This window comes from Eleutherodactylus coqui, chromosome 8 (assembly GCF_035609145.1).
Source record: "Eleutherodactylus coqui strain aEleCoq1 chromosome 8, aEleCoq1.hap1, whole genome shotgun sequence".
Taxonomy (NCBI): domain Eukaryota; kingdom Metazoa; phylum Chordata; class Amphibia; order Anura; family Eleutherodactylidae; genus Eleutherodactylus; species Eleutherodactylus coqui.
The window spans coordinates 138,713,979-138,727,507 of record NC_089844.1 but is presented as its reverse complement, the minus strand read 5'-3'; the positions used below and the strand labels follow the sequence as shown (position 1 = coordinate 138,727,507).

At 47.3% G+C, this 13,529-nt stretch overlaps 1 protein-coding gene across 4 annotated transcripts in view; it reads right to left on the bottom strand.

The window, feature by feature from the left end:
* Window positions 1–13,065, bottom strand: part of ARHGAP17 (Rho GTPase activating protein 17) — a 131,460-nt gene extending 118,395 nt beyond the window's left edge. For all 4 annotated transcript variants that reach the window (XR_010786414.1, XM_066576546.1, XM_066576548.1 and 1 more), the window contains exon 1: window positions 12,858–13,065. Coding sequence is in view for 3 of the 4 variants with exons in the window: in XM_066576546.1 (XP_066432643.1) it covers window positions 12,858–12,910 (53 nt within the window). In the remaining variant the exon portion in view is untranslated. The remainder of the gene's footprint in view (window positions 1–12,857) is intronic.
* Between the last annotated feature and the right edge of the window lie 464 nt (window positions 13,066–13,529).

The window sequence follows — 13,529 nt, the reverse complement described above, 5'->3', positions numbered from 1 at the left end:
CGAGATACAAAAATTGCAGGTCCTATTTTTGGTTCTGGTTCAAGAAATCGCCCATTATTTCCTATACGTGTATGCGGGAAGAAGAAAAAAAAAATTATATATTTTTAATTTAACTTCTAGAACATGCTATTTTTTTCAAGCACGTGAAGATTGCATATGCAGAAATGCATCCTGCCGAAAAAATTAATCACAATTGCAGAATTCAAAAATTGAAGGTTTACAAGTGCGAAATCAGGCCCAAAAAAAAAAAAATGACACCCTATTTTTGGGAGACTGGAACACTTATTTCCTACGGGAGCTAAAAAAAAAATTGATTTTCATTCGTGTGCGATGCATGTTTTTCTATTTTTATTATTGAAATTTTTCACATGCAGGGAAGAAACAAAAAAAATTTTAAAAATCACAAGCGCAGCGATGCATTTTTCTCACATAATGCACTACAATCGCAGGTTTAGGAGTGCGATAGAGCGAGTTTCACAGATAGATATTGTAGTTATACGGGCAAGTACACCTTTACATGTAACAAACCAGCAGGATACAAAGAAACTCCTAGAAGTGCAGCTTAGTCCTATAGAGAACTTATGACTAGAGCCGAGTGAACAGGAGAGAGTGAGAGAGAGGGGGGGGGGGGGGGGGAGGAAAAAAAAAAAAAAAAAAAAAAAAAAGAGCTAGGCACCTGGCAGGTCCAATACAAAAATGCTTGAGTCTCCCATTGACTTCCATGGGGTTCGTTACTCGAATACAGCTCTCGAATATTACAAAAAGCTCGACTTGAATAACGCGGACCCGGGCATTTTGGTGCTCGCTCATCTCTACTTATGACCACACTTCAGATTTAGCCAGAAGGCCAGGCCTTACACCAATCAGACACAGGAAAAAGTAACTATCATAGGAGCTCAGCTAAGGTGTTAGAGATGTGACTGTCGACAAGCTTGCTGACTGTTCCCAATGACAACCAGCAGAACTTTAAAAAATAAATACTGGATTAGAGTGTAGGCCCTGACACTGGATTAATATAACAGAAGCTTATCGTGACCTGTTCCTTACTACCACAAACTTATGATACTTCCAGGCTGGGGATCGATTGCCTAGTTGGCACAATCAGCAGCGTGCCGGCACCATTTATAAAACCTCAGTCATCGCTAAGTTTACTGTACAAACCAAACCTACTTATTTACTGTTTCTTTTAAATCCCATGGGCACAAAAAAAAAAATAAATACATATCAAGGTTCAGAACGCTGGGAAAGATCCATGTCTTGCAATGGGACGAAAGCCCTCATTGACTTTGGCTCGCTCAGGCTGCTTTCGGTCACCGCTGCTTGCCTGTACATTTACTGGTTACTGTTTAAGCAGAAATTCCCCCTGAGTCAGCGCTTTCCCAAAACGGCAACAAACATGCAGGCTGAGCTTGTTTGTGCATTAAAGAGCCCTATTGTATCAGAGCAGAAAAATGCGGGCCGGTCCTCCATGGGGATTGTGTGACAAAGCGCTTTTCTAAAGTTACAAGCCAGGAAAACAGACTTTGTGTTTGCTGTATCTGCCATAAAGACACGACGGGTGATGCCCGCTTAGAAAGGGCGTTATCACAGCTCTAGGAGAGTAAAAGTAAGAATATATAGAGGAAGTCTACAGAAGTCTAACTTTGTGAGCCCATTCCATTACTTATATAGTACTGATTCTGTGTTACACTTCAGAGCTGCACTTACAATTCTGCCTCCTTAGGTGACAGCTACTACCACTCGGGCGATTTTCATGCACGAGTTCTATCCACACGTGGTATGGACGGAAGCCGTACGTGAAAACGCCACATTAAGTTCATATTGCTTTTTACAAGTGATTATTCTCTGGGACCAATGGTCCTGAATACAAAGGGCTGCAATTCTGATTTACGAGTTGTTCATCATTTGCTATGAGAGCCTAAAAAAAAAAAAAAAAAAAAAAAAAAAAAAAAGCACGTAAATGCAATTTTGATGCAAGTTTGCTATTTTTAGTATTTTTTGGCGTTTCGATAGGCGCTCTGCATAGGCAGCCCTAGGGACTTTCAAAAGGCCCCTGGCTGCCTACCAACCACACAGTGTCTTGCGATCTGACCAGACAGACTTCTATCAGGCTTGATAGAAGCCTGTCTGATGCCCGCACAGTATGAGGTTATAGCCATAGCACTACATCATACTGTGCAGAATGATGTAATGCCAGACAGATTGTTCGCATCTTGCGAAGTTCGCAAATCAAAATGTTCGCAGGTCAGGGACGGTCTGTAATTAAAAATCACGTTTACGAGCTCGATTTTGGTCCAAGAAACTTTGGACTAATTTTGCATTCGCCTATGTTAATATACCTTTATTCAGTATCTGCACACAGTTCGGCGACGTGGGAAAGGTTATCCCTACACCAGATGTCGCCCGTTATGCATTATGACAGGTCAACAAGCTTGTTGACGGTTTCCAGTTGTGAAAGCCTCTGTGGACCATAATACAGCTTGTATCTCAGGATCGGATACGTAATGCTGTACATTTAAGCTGGTTCACACAGGGCGGATTTACCGCGGAAATTCCGTATGGGATTACACTGCGGCAAATCCGCCTGCGGGCGCTAATCCAAATATTGGCCAGCCATGTGGACAAGATTTGTCAAAAATCTCGACCACACAGGATGCCCAATTAGCCGAGGCAAAGCCAGAGCTGTGGTGCGGCTCCCCGGGCAGCAGGTCAATTCACCCTCTACTCCAGCGGTATACAGCATCTCACGGAGGCATTACACGGAGTGTCCATAAGGCCCTTCAGCAGTCCTATCAGATACTTAACGTCTATCCCCTGGACAGGGGAATGAGTTGATACATTGGGGACAACTCTCTTAGGCTGCTGGTCCACGGGCGTAGCGATGTTTCATGGCGGAGAGCAGGAGCCATTTGACGGTTGTCCGCACTGAGCCTATCTGACAGGCTCACCACTGAGAATCGTGGCATGCCACGATTGGCCGCCCGCGGACAATTGCTATGGTTCTCCGCTCATGGACAAGGGGGCTGTGCTTTCCATAGCAATGCTATAGAAAGCGTTCACTGCATTCCACGCCACCAGATTACGCCGCAGCGAAAATACGCCCGTGGACAGGCAGGCTTAATGACTTCATTCTATCACGTCCGACAGTGCTGAACCCTTGAGCCGTGCGCTGACAGTCCGTACCAAGGGGCTCTCAATCTGCTGAGCAGGAGGTGACTACTTCAGGTGCTCTATTAAATCCAATGACATAAGACTACTTCATGTTATTAGATGCTCATTAGTTGACTAATGATACTATCCTGGTCTGACAAGTTTTCACGTGTCACACGGTTTCTTTTTTGTTAACGTCTCGGATAACACATTGCTGGAACATTAGTCATAAAACAAAGAATGTAAAAAGGATTTCCCCTTTAAGTAAAATTAAGGGCTCATACCCACGGACGGAGCGGGATATACCTGCGGATTAACACCGCGGTGGTAAACAAAAAGTCTGCTGGTGATCACGGAAAAAGTTCTCATTTTTCCACGGTCTCCATTAATACTATATTAATAGAAAAACGCGGTGAAATAGAACATGCCGCCATTTTTATCCGCAGCAGAATTACGCATGTGAGCACCGAGAGGCAGAAAAGCTACTAGGTTTAATAGAAACTAATAGCTGCATTATTCCGCCACGGGAAACGCGGCAGAAATCCGTCCGTGGGCATTAGCTAACTACAGCGGTATTAAAAATGACATCAAGCTGCACCCCTGTATAGGCGCCCCGCGGGGCAGAATGCACATTCTGGAGTCCTGGAAACTTTTAAATTGTTTTTTTTTTACCCCCTTTTAAACGGATTGATTCACTCATTTGTAATAAAAGGACAAAGAAATACAAGGTGCTGCGTACACCAAACGGAAAGAGTTTTGTGCAAGTTGTGGCAAGAAAATCCAATTAGACAGCCAGGTCTGCATTTGCCCTCATCTGTGCCATAGAGGGACGTATAGCACCCTTCTGCTTCAGAGTATCCAACCCTCAGGTGAAAAAACAGAAAAACTGATGGTGTCAGCACAGGGCAAAACGACATTCCTGCGACATGCCGAGGATTCTCATCTCAATCACACAGGATTTCAGGAAACAAACAAGACAGTCCTCAGGTCATGTACCATGGAGATGGGGAGGAAGTCACTTCAGAGTGCGGATTGAGGGGGATGAAGTAACAAGCACCCTCAATGCCAATGTGCCTCCTCACACCTCAGCGAGCCTACTCAGATACACCATGAGGCCTGCTGCTGAAATGAACAGAGACCCATGCTCCTTCACATGTACATAGTCTGCGCTGACCTGCAGTACAGCCAATTGCCCACGGACAAGAGGAGGTGCCGTTTAAGTGAAGAAAACAGATTTTTACACTCACACAACCCCTCTGTACAAATGTGAATCATGGCTTCTATACATAATCAAAGCCAATGGCTCCGGGTTTTGTCACGTCGACAGAAAGAATAGCGGTGTGCGCATCGAACAAGGCTCCGACACAAGCGGGAACAAGGCCGCAAATGCACTAAAATAAAAGCTGCTGTACTCACCTATTTCTTCCTCCAGCAATCCAACGCTGCAGCCCCGCTGTCCTCCTGGTCTCCGATTATGAATGGCTACCAGGTGAGCGATGCATCAGTCATGAAATGTTGTCCTATCACCACTGAGATGCTGCGAGCCAAGTCGCCACGAGAACAGCATGGAACCGCTGCAGTGGTCAGGTGGTAGCGGCTCACACATCACGTCAGGAGGACCGTGGGAACCGAAGCTCTGGATTGCCTAGGGGACCAGAGTGAGTTGTACTGTTTTAAGTGTGAAAATGTTTTCACACTTGAACAACCCCTTTAAAGGTACGCTCCACTTTGGATAATCCCTACTTGTTAAGGCCCTTTTACACGAAACGATTATCGTTCAAATGAGCAAAAACAATTAATCATTCCGTGTAAATGCAGCCAGTGATCAGACAAGATACATAGTTCACTTTTTGTTCCTTTTATGCAGGCATACATAAATCATCATTGACTCCAGTAATTGTTTGGTTTAACCCTTTCCAATCCAATTTGTATCCTGGTTTTCCTAGGGGGCTTACTCTTTCTGCTGTTATACAACGGCGCTGTATGCTGGCTAAAGCCAGTACTGCATGAGGTGACACGTTGGATAGGCTCCGACAGCAGAGAGGCTGGCAATATACAGTAAGAGAACCCCGACGGACGTCTTCTAACATCGGACCTGTAAAGCCTCAAATCATAATGTCTTTAGACGTCAGACAGTGGATTGGAAAGGGTTAAATACCCATCAATCAGTCCCTCACTTATACAATGAATGGGACTGAACAATTTCTCTTTTGAACGAGCCAACGATGTATCGGTCTTTTTAAACCGGCTGCCCGAGTGAACTCTGACCTCGCTTACCATGATAAGTCATTTGGTGTAAATTGACCCTGTATTAACGCAGGAACTTTGAGTGCAACTGACTGCAATATGGACAGAAAACACATGAAAAGAACCCATTTATGTCACTGATTACTAGAAAAGGGTCGCTATATTCTGATTGCCAGATTGGAGTTTAAAAAGGAATTTATTTTTTATTTTTTATTTTTTTACAAGTAGGAAAATCGAATTTTACCTCCTAGGGCTTTTTGCCTTAACACTGGGGGTAATAGGCGGAACTAGATGGATCTAGTGTGTAAGGCTGAAACATACCTATGTTACTATGTAGTGTTTTAGACCCAATGTCCATGGGCGGAATCGATTTGCGGTACCCGTGCGGGAGACCCACAAATCAAGCCACCAACAGGGAGGCATTAGCATCCACAAGACAGTAAACAGCAGTCAGATGTAATTTTTCTCTTAGTGTACGGATCACACGCACAGGAAGAGATCGCAGCATGCTCCATTTTCCTGTGGATTCTGCGCGGATGGTTTCCATTGAAGCCAGTGGAAACCGTCTGATCTGCGGACTGCCGCAGCCGTCACTGTGGATGGACCATGGATCCGCAGGAAAGGAGGATATCTGAAGAATTAAAAAATAATTAAAAGCACTGCGCATGTGTCGGGTGCGTTAGCCGGTGCGCCTGGTCACATCTGCCATACTTTAGAAAGATCCAGTTGTGACGGAGGAAAGCCGCACTGGATCTGGAGAGGTAAGAAAATCTATTTTGCTCCCCATGCCTGCGGGCACGCACAGATTCTACTGTGGGATTCAGCAGCGGTATCCGTGCGTGCTTAGACCAATGCATCCTAATGCACAGTCTGTATGGGGTAGTCAGAGAAGCACGATGGCAACCTTTGTTTGGGCTAGAGGGGTGGCTTTAATTTTTCAGCAGCACCTCCATAGGGAAAAAGAGGCATTTCACATGAATGGGCTGTCAGTGTAATAATGTAGGACAGGACCAATCCTCCAGAGCGAAGGACGCTTTTTACAACCACCATGGTCATGAGATAAGAGGCTCCTCTCCTACTAACTTAGAACACATGAAATTATTACCCAACATGCTTCCCATTCCAGCCCTCATACTAGTTAACCAGCTTTCCCAGGCTCCTAGAAGTCACAATCACAAGTTTCCTGTTCAGGACTCTAGGAAAGCAGGATGACAATCCATACAAGCTTCCTTTTAGGATTTTATCCTCCCATTCCACTTTCCAGGGACAAGACGCAGGAAGTACTAAAGCAGCCGCCACATGTTTAATATCAAGCAGCATAACCATCGCTGGGCAGCATCCAAGATACCCATGTGCTGGCCACATTACTGCAGACTCCAAGACACGAAGTGCAAGGAAAGGCAACAGGCTCGGAGGATTACAAGAGCTAGGTCTAAAACACTCCATACTATACACTTCATCGCAATTCTTAATCTGCTTGCTGTCAATGACTAGAAAATTTTTATAGTTTGTACTCCAACACTGAAAACCGGTCATGATAAAGTCCAACCAACACAGTTGTACAAGTTGATAGAATCAGGACAAGTCTGCCCTCTTGGAATGTAAACTATGTTCCAATTCACAGACATTTAAAGTGTGTGTGTGTGTGGGGGGGCCATGAAATAGGCTCCCCAGCTCTTTAAGATCCCTCTGTGCTGGGCCTTGCTGTTCGGCACACAGCTACACGCCTGTGTTCTTGCATCACGTGACATTTTTGCTGACTGTGGATTATGCCGTTCTATTCAGCAGGGGATACACAGTCACAATCCTCCTCCTCTTGTAGAGCATCTGCAGGACCGCCATGATTGTGGACCACCGGACATTAAGGCTGGGTTCACACACACCAGAATCCCGGGGGAAATCTCGCGGTTTGGCTGCAGTGAAAAAACGCGAGATTTTCGCCGGGAGAAGCGCTGCTTCAAAACCCGTGGCACTTACCCGCAGGTCTTGAAGTGGCCTAGCAGCTCGCTCTTCCGCTGCGGCAGGCGCTCCCGTAGAGGAGAGCGTGGCCGCAGCGGAAGAAAAGAAAAGGAACATGCTGCGGCGGGTAAATCCGCGCTGCAGCGATGGCTTCTGCCAGCTTTGCCACGACGCGGATTCACAGTCCCGTGTGGACGAGATTTCTGAGAACTCTCATCCCCATGGCTGGCTAACCTCGGGATTAGCAGCCGCAGGCGGATTTGCTGCGGCGAAATTCCTGGACGGAATTTCTGCGGCAAATCCGCCCAGTGTGAACCGAGCCTAAGGAGGTAAACATCCAATGAACCCACAAATATAAAAGGATTGTCTTCATCCTTAAAATTGTTACTGTACCGACATGCCTCTTTATACCACAGGACCCCTATATAGCACCGAGTTGGTCTAGACAAGACCCCTCCATTATGAACTGCTATCTACATATACAGCGAGGCTCAACAATCTCACAATGTATGGAACTACAATACTTCATCCTGCCTGTAGAGGTGCTGTAATGAAATAGCACAGCTCAGGAGCCTAGATCAGATGGATTTAGGATCATCTTAATTTGTATATCGCCAATTTATTCCGCAGTGCCTACCACAGAGCACGGGAAACAATACAACAAATTACATGTGGTATACAATCAGTTTGAAACCAAGGGGTGGGGGAGGTGAGGCACGGGGAAACACAAGCAGTATGGGAATTACATGTGGAAATTAGTTATTAGGAGGCAAACAGGGTGGGGGCAGTAAGGAGGTACAGGGGTAGAGGTCATAAGTGATAAGCAGGGTAGAAGGTGTTAGGAGCTGTTGGAAGGGGCAGAGGGACTAGGTCAGGAGATTTGGTATGCCCCCCTGAAGAGGCGTGTTTTTAAGGTGTGTCTGAAATTTTGTGCATTGGGGATGGTCCGGATGCCTTGGGGTAGAGCGTTCCAGATGATCGGTGCTGCTCTGGTGAAGTTCTGGAGGCATGTAAGATTTGTATTAGAGGGGTATTTAGTGCCTTAGCGGATCAGAGTGTGCTGGCTGGGTGGTGTACGGAAGGGAGGGAAGCAATGTACGGTGGCGCGGCACTGTGGAGGGCTTTGTGGGTGAGGAGTTTAAATGCCTTTCTGCAGTGGATGGGCAGCCATTGCAGTGACTGGCATAGTACAGAGCCATCTGAGAAACCCCTAGATGGAAAAAGGAGTCTAGCTGCCACATTTAGTATGGATTGGAGAGGGGAGAGGAGGGGAGAGTCTGGTGAGGGGGCAGGCCAATGAACAGCGAGTTGCAGTAGTCGACTCAGGAGTGGATGAGGGCAACAACGAGTATCTTTAGCGCGTCCGTGGTTAGGAAAAAAAAAAAAAGTTCAATTCTATAATTAAGTGCTAAAATGGATTCAATTAAAGACTCCATAAAATGCTCTGGCCAAGATGACAATGCATGTTGACAATGGGACAGTATAAATCACCAGAGCAGATGTACCAGGAGAGACATGTGAGATACTCCTGGCAATTATTAATAGGGAAGGAATTGTAAGTATTCTGGTGACTACAGAGAACCACAGAGTGTCATGTGGGTGCAGACAGGGTTAATGTGTAGCCGCCCTCATTACAAGTTATGATATATCGGCCTGCAGAGTGGAAGTAACACTGACCATGGGATGGATGGATGGATGCACATCTTAAGGATAGCTGCCTGTTATAGGCGAGCTATAAACCAACCCACACAAACTCCTCCAAGACCAAGCAAAATAAGTTGGCTCCATGGTAACCTTAACGTGAAAAACCATTAACCCAACAGATGATGTATTAAGAACATAAACCGGAGAACTCTGCTGGAACTCTGGATTGGTGGGATGGTCTTTAAATTAGAGTCCTTTTATGAGTATGGGATACTCAATAGCCCAACTGGAAGCATGCCCTATAAAGCAACAGCTTCCAACAGTTGCAGAACTACAGCTCCCAGCATGCCGTGACAAACTGCAGCTGAAAGGGTATGCTGGGAATTGTAGCTGTGCACCCACTGGATGGTTACCAATCAGTGGGCACAATTCACCCCAGCGATGTGGATACTTGCCTCCCATTGAGACGGGTTCATGCACAGGGAGCGACAACCTTTCACTGCACGGCTCTTTAAAGGGATTTTTTTTTTTACTTTTATTCACCATCAGAAAAAAAAAATAAAAAAAATCATCTGTTAGGTTCTGATATAGGACTTGGAAGTGACAACCGCCCCCCCCCCCCCTCCCCCCCAAAGGGGCCATGGTAATGCTGCCTTATGCATACCCCAAATAATGTCATCCATGGCAATCCCATAGTCCCACTGTGTCGGAGACTCCATATAACAGTTATAGGCAAAATCCCGTGTCTTCATTACTGAAATCTGTGGAGTTTTGGACTCTTACATATTGTGTATGAACCAAAATCAGCAAAAAGTGGAATGTCCATTTAAATGCTAGAATTTAAGGGCAAAACCATCTAATTAACCTCTGACTGCAGCACAAGCTAAGTGAGGACCCTGGCAGTGTAACAAGGGTTAATAGCCTCTCGTGCAGTTACTAAGGAGCTAAAAATTGCTCCCTATCAAAAATAGCCTAAAGTCTTGGTCGGCCCATAAGCCTCACCGGGGGCCACTGCTCCCAGTCATTGTGCCGATGCATTCTGGGAGATACGGTTCAGTTGCTAAAGATAAACAGTGAACGCTATTTCCGGAATGATTAGTAATAAGGGGTCACATCGTCACACCGCCGCCTTATTACATACAGGGTCCGGGATACAACAGCAAGCAATGCAAGTGATGGAGCCAGGCTGATGGAAATGGTGAACACAAACAGCACAGAGCAAATATGACAGGGAGGTACCGGATTTATGGAACTGGAGTGCAATCGCCATATTACAAAAACTTCTGCAACTTTCTAAGATACTTTCTGTTTCAATTCCTCACCATTTGGAAGTTCCTCGCTTGCTGTGGGTGAATGGAAACCATCCAGAGGCTGAAAACTTAGGGGATATTTACACAAGGATTGCGCTCCGTTTTCACCACATGTAACCATGGTAATCACAGAAAACAAGATCAGTCCAATTTTCAGGACTGCAATCCAAAAAACCCTTAGAATAGCCTTAGAGAAACCTACCACCACTAAGGCTGCTCGCATACTACCATGTTTCCCCAAAAATAAGACAGTGTCTTATATTAATTTTTGTTCAAAAAGGTTTAACTTTTTTACATGTATAGCTGCCTGGACACTATTTAAATTGACTTTTTTTAAAATTAACTGTTAGCAGGGCTTAATTTTGGAGTAGGGCTTATATTTCAAGCATCCTCAAAAAGCCTGAAAAATCATTTAGCATCCTCAAATTCTGGAAAATCATGCTATGTCTTATTTTCAGGGAAACAGGGTAGTGTATTTAGGGCTTGTATGCTGCCATGTTAACACACACAGTCTGAGGGCACGCACATTGACGCTTTTTCACACAGACCTATAGTCCGCACAGAAGACGCCGCCTGGCATGTCCTATTCTTATATCTAATAAACATGCCAATTCATGCCGTGTGCTGCAGGTCAGTAAATCGGACAGTATAAGGATAGGCGCCCGTGTGCTGCCCGACGCCAGTTGTGGCTGAGACTCTTGGGCACAACTCTCACTCTCATTTGTGTCCAGTCCAGACAATCCCCCGCACTCCACACCAACACATTGTATCTGCACTGATACATTGTAGCAAATCAGGAAGGGAAGCGCTTTGGGCCTCAGATGTGTTTAGTTCACTGGGGATTGGATACAATGTAACAACACCCTCCGCTGTGAGAAAGATAAGGCTTGGACAAGTGTGGAAAATAAGGATGTTACAACTCATTGACAGCAAGCAGAGATCTTCAAAAGGCTCAAGAACAGAAAAAGGGAAACACAACCCCTCTAAAAATACTCTGGATGGGGATCTGATGGGCAGACCTGCGGATTACTGCGTGCCGCCAAGATGTACTCTACAAGTAACTACAGCGTTGCAGCGCCATATTATCCAAGATGGCGCCCATCTGTAGAGGGTTATAGCGCAGCTAATAAACACCAGGTTATGCCCGCATTGGAGTTCAGCAGACATTTTTCTAAGAAAGATTAAAAAAAAAAATTAAAAAAAAGAGTTCTGGTGGATTCTCACAATACAAAGTTGACTACGCCGGCGCCAACAGCCTCCAAGGTCAGCTCTACTAGGCAGCTACCCACGCGGTGCCCAATTAGCTCTATTCTAGATATAGTTGATAGAGGGCGCCACCCCGTCACACGCCATCTACAGAGGAGCAGCGGTTGTGGCTCCACTGATCCAAGAGAGATGTAGTTGGAATGGTCATAAACATCAAGTACGGCCCATCAGCTGCCCATGCAGAGCGGGCATACAAGATGGTCTGCGACTCCGTAAGAGATCAGTGGCGGTCTAAACGTATGATGGCTCAAAGGAATGTCGCACAAAGAAAGAAAAAAGTCTGTTTCGACCAAATATGTTTGTTTTATAGGTTTTACACTGGAAGACACAGCCAACTAGTGCCATGAGCAGGCGTGCCCACTTACATGGCAATCTAATGAGAGCAATACGGCCGCCACGCCACAGGCAACCATGACTATGGTCACATCACAACCGAATCAGCGCAGCCACCAGTCAAATCTAACACAAGGGCCATGACCCCTTCACCAGCTGACCCTGACAACCACCATCCTACAACCAACCACGGGCAGCAGTCATGTCCACCACACCAGAGTAGTCGCCGTATGGGTCACACCAGCCAATCCAGCATAGCAACAATGTCCGCCACACCACACGTGACCCCGACAACCACCGGGACCGCCACACCACACGTGACCCCGACAACCACCGGGACCGCCACACCACACGTGACCCCGGCAACCACCGGGACCGCCACACGTGACCCCGGCAACCACCGTGACCGCCACACGTGACCCCGGCAACCACCGTGACCGCCACACGTGACCCCGGCAACCACCGTGACCGCCACACGTGACCCCGGCAACCACTGTGACCGCCACACGTGACCCCGGCAACCACTGTGACCACCACACCATACGTGACCCTGACAACCACCATACAATGGCCGACCACCATGACCACCCCACTATGGTCGAGCTACCACAATTACCATGACCCTGAGGGCCGCCATACTACAGTCAATCCAAGGTGGACACCACGGCCGTCCCACCACAGTTGACCCAGAGGGGCCCACCATGACCATCCCACCACAATTGCCATGACCCTTCCCCAGGCGCCCACCATAGCCGCTTCACCACAAAACTCGAGAGAAGTTTAGCACATCCAGATTATAAAGTGAGCGGGGCGGTGTGTGCCCTCCACATATACCCGGGGGCACGGGGGTAGATAGGGCAGGTCTGCCGGGAAGCTGGCACGGCGCTACTGGTGGCACGGAGCCGGTACTCGGCGGACTGTGGCCCCCGGGACCCCCGCCGCACTTACCTCCCCACGGTCTGGTTGGCCAGCTGCCTCATACGGTTGAACTGTTTCTTCATGGCGGCCTCCCTCCTCGTCCCCGAACTGCCGGAGAAACCAAGTGCCGTCCCGGAGCTCAGCTAATCCATAGGGGGCTGTACGGCGGGATGAGCCCGGGAGGCCCCGTCACCACACAGCACTCACAGCCCGGGCTCCTGACTGCAATCCCAGGCGCCTCCCCGCCTCACAGCCGGCACTGGCCCGCCCCTCAGCCCGCCCCTCAGCCCGCCCCTCAGCCCGCCCCTCAGCCCGCCCCTCAGCCCGCCCCTCAGCCCGCCCCACAGCCCGCCCCACAGCCCGCCCCACAGCCTCTCCTGCCGACCCGCCCCTCATCACCTCACAGCCAGCTGTGGCCGAACCCCCACCGTGTCAGGAAGTGCTGGGAGTTGTAGTGGAGCTGCGGGGCTTGTCCCAAGAGCTGACACTCCCTAGCTGCCTCTGTACAGTATAAAATGTGCGAGAACCACAGAAATACCAATTCCCTAAAATATACACCAATTATTGTGGAATAAAAACCACCATTCTGGACATTTTTGTGTGATTTTTAATAATATAAAAATATCCATTTCTATGTGACACGTTTTTAACCCCTTAATGACGCGGCCCCTTTTTCTTTTTCCATTTTCGTTTTTTCCTCCC